The sequence below is a fragment of the Limulus polyphemus genome, unplaced genomic scaffold (assembly GCF_000517525.1).
Source record: "Limulus polyphemus unplaced genomic scaffold, Limulus_polyphemus-2.1.2 Scaffold721, whole genome shotgun sequence".
In the NCBI taxonomy this organism is placed as follows: Eukaryota; Metazoa; Arthropoda; class Merostomata; order Xiphosura; family Limulidae; genus Limulus; species Limulus polyphemus.
The window spans coordinates 84,864-92,384 of NW_013666331.1; the positions used below are offsets into that span (position 1 = coordinate 84,864).

Here is a 7,521-nt window from a genome sequence, read left to right on the forward strand (position 1 = left end):
TCCATTTCTAGAATCTTCCAGTAAAGTTTACACAAGCAGCCTCTGATGATGCTTTTATAACTCTGTTGAATTCATATGACACTAGAAATGTTGTGTGTCAAAAAGTCATACCTTTTCCTGGAATTTAAACATTTCAAAATATATAAATAGCTTAAGAAATTTAAAATATTAAACCTTTTCTGCTTCCCAGTTTACTAAACACTGGGATAAAAGTTATTTAAAAACTTCTAAAACTGGAAAAACATGAAATGAAAACTCAGTGAAAAATAAAGCTGTTTTTTTACAAATACTGAGAGTTATATTTCACGGATTTATTATATCATGTAACAGTTTCAATTCCAATAAGTTTATTTTTTTCCCCGTTTCAAAAACTTAGTCAAAATAATTAAGCAAAAGAAATCGTAACTGAAATTACTTTTAAAATTTAAAAGTTACAACTATCTTCAGTCACTCTTCTAATCTTTAATTTAGTAGTCAGGATGGCAAGGGTAGAGTAGTTAGTGAATTACATGTATTTATCACTCTAGGTTTCAAGTGTTAAGTAGCTAGCATTGTTAAATATTCAAGATGAGTATGCCCCACAGAGGGAAAAAAAGGTTAGATAAAATATTAAAATCAACAGTAGCAATTTCTTAAAATATATTAAATGTAAACAATGTTAAAATTGAAATTGGGCCTTTGAGAGTCCTTGGCTTATGTTGAAGGAAAGGTTATTATAAAATATTATGGGATGGTTGAGTTGCTAAATTTTTCATTTTCTTCAGTTTTCAATGAATAAGATTTGAATATTATTCATGATCTAGCAAAATTACTAGTGGGAAATATGATAGCTGTAAATAAACCTAATATTCGCCATTAAATTGTTAAAGAAAAACTGGGATGTTTAAAAAATGCTAAGGTTCTTAGGCCAGATAATATTTGTTTATAAGTGTTAATGATTGCATAAGTAAGCCCCTTAAATTTTTTTCTGAATGTTTGAGTAGTGGACAAGCATCAAAAGACTGGTAGCTGGCTAATGTTATGCCGATATTTAGGGGAGGTGACAAGCACTGTCTAAATAATTATAGGCCAATTAGTCATATTTCACTGGTGGTGAAAGGTTTGGAAAAACTGAATAAAGACACCTTGCAAAACCACTTAACAAAATTTATAATTTTGTTGGATAGTAATTAAGGTTTCACACCAGGAGAATCATGTCTCACCAATGTTTTGACCTTCTCCAAAGGCATCACTGCTTATGGTGATGATGGTAAAGATCTTGATTTGGTATAACTGGATTTTTAGAAGGCTTTTGACAAAGTACTATATAAGAGACTAGTGAAAAGGAATCTCTGAGTGTGGTTGGATAAGTTAGCTCAACATGTTATGGGTTGGTTATAGGAGAGAAATCAAAGTGTTGTAATAAAGAGAGTTTAGTCAAACTAAACTGGAATTGTAATTGTCAGCTCTGTGCTGAGACACTCGTTTTGACATACATTAATGATATTGATAAGGGAATGCAAAATAAACTGGTCAAGTTTGCTGAAGATTTTAAAGTTTTGGATGTAGCTGGCTGTAAAGATGATGCAGATGGCAATTACACTAAGTACAAAGTGATGCATGTGGGATACCTTAATTTAAATTATAATTACCACCTTGATGTAAATCAATTCAATAGTGTTATGGAAGAAGAGGATGTTGGTGTTTTGGTCAATCAGTCTCTTAAGCCTTTCAAGCAGTGTGTTACTGCGAGTGGGAAAGCAAGAAAGATTTTAGTTTGTATCTATGGGAATATTTAATAAAGTTAAAGGAAGTAATCATTTCTTTGTACTTATCTCTTATTAGGCCTTGTTTAACGTATTGTGCTCAGTCACGAGTTCATTACTTTAAGAAAGACATTGAGTCATTCGATATGGTTCAAAGGAGGACTACTCTGATGATTCCTGGGATGAAAAATTGTCATATGAGAACAAGTTAAGATCCTTAAAATGATTTTTTCCTGAGAATAGATTTATAGGGTATCTAATTGAAGTGTTCATAATTATAAAGGAAAAGATATGATAGATGCATTATCTTTATGTTTAATGTTAAGAGTGGTTGGACTAGGAGAAAAATTTAATATTTGTCAAGATAAAAGTTGTTTGTAGATTAAGTAATTTTATTTTTCAAATAAGGAGGTCAACATTTGGAATAGATTGCCTTCAGATGAAGTACATGCAACAGGACTCGGAAAGCTCAAGACAGGGCTTGAGTACCTTGAGAGTCAGGGTTGGATATGGGCAGGTTGGTATTTAATGAAATGAATGAGACAGATACAATAGGCCAAGGGCCCTCTTTGTTCCACAGATGACATGTTAATGAAAGAAATAAAAATGCAAACCATAAATAAACACCTGTATTAAGTAATAAAAATACATTTGTAAAAGTAAATGATGTAGGGATGGCAGTGCCAAAACGAATACAAACAAGAATATAGGGATGACACTGCTATATGTAGATCATCCCTACATGACTTTCAATACTAAAATTTCTGTATGCATCCCTACCTTATTTCTGTACATTTTGGCATTGTCATCCATATATTACACTTCATTTTCCCCCTCTTTTTTTAACCAATTTCATTGAAGTAGGTTGATAAGTGAACATTTGTTTTATTTATATAATTCAGGGGTAATACATATTGTTAATATCATATCAGTTTTGTCAGTGTCTCTAATTTTGGATTACATCTGGTCCCCAGTGGTTCCTCCAAGATGGTACAAGTACCCTGCAGCACTAGACCAATGTTATGGGAATATCTACAGAACCCACACCTTCCAATTTCACCCCCCATGCATTGCATGTGCATACAATTGACTCCATCAAATGCTAGGGTTATTTCGATTAATAGAAAGGATGTCATACAGACCCCAGGCCATGAAATATGATACCATGCATACACACATAACTGCCAGGCTCAGCCCCACTGGTAAACATGTTTGAATGAAAAGTCACAAATGGTCGTTATATAAGAAAATTATGCTGCCATCTAGCGACCAGAAATAAAACTGGTAGTCATGAAAAATGAAAATAATATATGCTTATAAACTGAACATACTGCCAAGTAGTAGTTTAAGTATCCTCTTTACTTAACAGGATACTTAAGACAAAACTATGAATATACTTAATTAAAGAAAAATAAAAAGTCCGCAAGAGGGAAGTTTGCTATTCAGTTAACCCAGGTTTTCTAATGTCAAAGTTATAAATGTATCTTACTGGAAAGTTATGTTAAGTAACACAAATTTCACATCAAACACAATAAACGTACCAATCGAAAGCAGCAGTTGATTCTGGTAGATTGTTTAAGCCTCTTTCCATCATCTGTTTACTTATTATACACTGTTGACAAACATTTTCTTATTAACGGAAAAATAATGGAATAACATAAGTATTTTTTGAGAACAAAAGCTCCTTTAAAACTGGCTTCAAAACACCTTACCATTTAAATCGGGTGGTCCAACAGCTTTCACGCTGATGTAATACTGCCCCTGGTCATTAGATGTTGGAACTCCAAGAAAAGTACGGCTGTTCTGGTCAAACATCAACCACTTCGGGAGAGTATATTCACTAGCTTCCACTACCTGGAGAAAGAGTCGGTAATCAAAAACAAAAGTATTTGTAGGGTATTTTTCATCTTGTCAGAAGGTGTTGTGAATTATATTCTACTTTACTTCTAGCTTATTACACCCCCTGCATTCAGGTCATTTTGTTAACAATTTTACTGTTGTGTAGAGAGAAAGAGAAAAAAGGTAAAAACATAAATTTTGTTTTTGTGTTTGCTTGATATAAGTATGGGGTAAAAAAGTAACATAACGCTCCTTCAAGTGAAGGGTTGACATTTCGATTTAAAATTACAATATCTATGGTAAGAGTAAAAAATTAAAATACGTTAGGTTATTTTACTCATCACCCACTTTATTTACAGTATTTTATAAAGGAGCAGACAAAAAGAATAACATATTAGAACAGTGTTTCTCAAACGGTGAGCAGGAGCTGTCTGCGCTAAGTCAACATTTTTTTATCCTTGAGGTGCACATATCACCTTTGTTACGAACTATGACGAACTGCACCAAGAAACATCAAGGATTTTTTCATCCTTGTGGAGATAATGAGGGGTCGCGACGACCAAAGCCCGGACGCGGGGGTCGTCTGACAAAGGCGGCTGAAAAACCCTGTATTAGATTAAACCCATCAGCCATTGATAATTTTTGGAATTATGTAATGAATACTCATCTTAACCTTCCATCAAAAAGCATTCAAATATGTAAAATATAAGACTGCCAATGACTTGTATGGGGGAAAACGTATATTAAGCTATCTCTGACAAATATTTAAACTACTTTTTATTGCCATTAATAATGTTTGAAACTGTAATCTAACAAAAACCTTTTATGTAGAGAACATACTGTTCAGAACGATTAAGGGCTTAACTTTAGAGCAAAATACGAGTGATATACAGATTATAAATCAGTCGTAGATGACATTTTATGATCCTAGAAAAGTTACGCTAATAACTATATAGCTATCAGCAAGACTGTTCTGGAAATATGCTATTCTTTGATTACTAGACTTATTTCAGGTTTCAGTTAAAAAAAAAAGTGATTAGACTTAACTAACGGACAAAATAAGTGGTGTGAGACGCATGTTGATCCAATCTGTTTACTACGTTTGAACCATGCTTCACTATTACAGACATAGCTTTAATGGTCTTTATTACGATACTCCCCATTTTATTCGATGAAATACTAATATTTAAGATTTATTCATAACCCCACAGTGCCTCAAAATCGTTTCAAGAAACAAATTCCTAACGATCCCAGTAAAATATATAGACCTATCTTCTTCCTCTTCAAACGAAATACGTGGGTTAAAAAACAAACAAAAAAAAATTAAAATTCTGACTAGATCTTTGTGCCGTATCTACCTTACAGACAGGAAATTAAATTCCCTGTATATATTTTATCTATGTGAGCGCGTAACACAGACTAATATATTTGATAACCAATACCTCAGGCAGATAATAAAAGCGAACATAATGTAGAAGTATTTTTTTTTTAATGTATGAAATATCTGTAAAAACGACTTTCAGATTAAATTAAAACCCACTGAATGTCCATTTGTTGTTCTTTTCTAGCTCAACTCTACTTTTCTTTGTTTAGTTATTTGCCGACATTGGACAACACGGTACTTTAAAACATTCCCACTCAATGCTAAGTGTTCTTCGTTCTTCTTGAATAAACTAGCACGAAAAATGGCGTCACATTTGCCTCCTGGTACGCCACCTTCCGTCAGAAGCCCGACTTCAAATAACAGAGAAATTAGTAATGTTTCACTTGTTTTGAAGATGCCGATTCGTTTGAAAGTCTCATTCATACAAGTACTTAAGGTGTAACTCAAGAACGTTATAACATGTGCAGCTGCAATAAATTTCAACCACTTATGTTATAACAATAAAACAGTTGATCAACCCTCTCAAACAGTCCCATTCTTTGTCTACTTGTCAACCCAAAACAACCGGGCCATATCTGATGTAAAATAGTTGTTTTTCTAAAAATTTTAAGCGTGAATATAAAATTTCATTAGGAAAGCGCTATTTAAATTAATAATGTGAAACACAAAAATAAACTTTCTTTGCGGCTTTACTTGCACTGTTTGTAAGCTGTCACCATATAGATAATGTACAAACATAAAACTGATGGAACAATTTTAATATTTGGTTACTTATATAAAAAAATGGAGGTGAATTTTCCTGCGTTCAAAATACATAATTTTTTTACCTATAACTTCGCAATGTACAAACAAAAATACTTCAGAAAACTGCTAGTAGCATTACTGTACTTATAAACTATTACATTTTTTTATTGATAGAAACAAATTAACACAGCCTTAAAGTATACTTCAACTGGCGAAGACTCGTAGTGTTAATACAAACAAAAGTGTTACATTAGGAGGTTCAAGTTAGAAAAGTAAGTTACACACAAACAAAACGAAAAAGTAAAATTATTGGTAAAATAAGCCAAGCTTTCAGTCATACTGCGACTAGACGATATCAGTATTACATAATGCTATATGATTTGCAATGTTCGATGTGTTCTAAAGTCATGTGGGCGTCAAAAGCTAGCGAGTAGTTTCAGAACGTCAGGGTTCTATTTGGTAATTGGCGATGATAATTTTAATGTTACTTGAAATTAGTGATATTTTATTATAGTATTTGTGATGTGTGTATTTTTGATGAATTGAATTTTGGGTGATGCCTGTTTGAAAGTTCAGGCCGATGGTATTTTATTATTGTTATTTTATGGGATTTTGGTTTAAGGTTTCATGCAAGCGGGCCAGAATGATCAACTTCTGGTTAAATACCTTTTCACGCTATGTTTAAGGCAATAGCTACTAATTAATCACCCTTTGGGCTCAATATTTTGATTTTGTTACTCGCGTTCTCATGTGATTTCTTCTTTTCATCCTGAATGGTAAATTGTGATTTCCTGGCACAACTCAAATCATGCATATGCATTTCTGTATCCTGCTGCAAAATGAAACTTATTTGCTAAGCGGCACATTTTGTGACACATGGACTAAATGCCCAGCTTAGGTAACCCCATCGTAGACTGCAATGACATAGTCATATCTAATTCAAATGAACTGTGACTCATGTCTAACTTGAAAATACTGATCAGGATGTGAAACCAGTCAACACCCCCATCTCCTTATGCGACTACTCATAACTGAATAGTGGGATTGGCTGTCACAATTATAACGCTCTCACAACTGAAAATGCAGGGTGTGTTAAACGGCATATCGCGGCTCGAGCCTTGGACCTTTTCATACACAGCTAAGTAGTAGGCCACGACCGGCTCTGCAACATGGGAATAAAACATACTTCAGTGAAATATCTATATTTTTTGTTTTAAGTAAAAAGAATTCTTACCAAACAAAATATTTTACTTCAAAAAATGCCAACAAAAAATTGTTTTTAGTTTTCCTTTAAAGCAGTCATTCCAAAATTTCTGATGGAACCAGGTCTGCTGTGAAATTGCGTAGAGTTGAGGAGCAATTTTTATAAAGGAAAATGAGCATAAAATTGAACCTTGTCTAATAAAAGTGGATACTCTATATATCAACAAGACACAAATCTAGTCGTTAATCACGTATATGAAACGGTCTTATTATTACGAAATTAATACTAGAGAAATTCAACTGCGAAAGTACTTACTAAAAACCAGTGGAATTACTCGTAGGTATTTTATATGGATTACTAAATCAAAGATATGTAAAAAGGTGCCCAGGAAAAACAAACAAACTCCAATATAAGAATTTATAATCATTACCAATTTGTTACCTAGAATATTTACATGTTCTATTTACTAAAGTCAAAGCACAGTATCCGATAGTTTAAAGCTTTCAACAAGATTAAAACGTTTAGAATGTGACCAAAATGGCGTTGCAGCTAATTTTTCTATAAATCGTTACACACTAACTTTTACAAAGATTTGTTTGTTTTGA

The 7,521-nt window shown here is 33.0% G+C and overlaps 1 protein-coding gene across 1 annotated transcript in view; it reads right to left on the reverse strand.

The window, feature by feature from the left end:
* The window catches only part of LOC106460166 (dystroglycan-like), a 50,440-nt gene that overhangs the window by 7,174 nt on the left and 35,745 nt on the right, over positions 1-7,521 (reverse strand). The window contains exon 3 of the mRNA XM_013919852.2: positions 3,458-3,599. Coding sequence (XP_013775306.1) covers positions 3,458-3,599 — 142 coding nt within the window. The remainder of the gene's footprint in view (positions 1-3,457; positions 3,600-7,521) is intronic.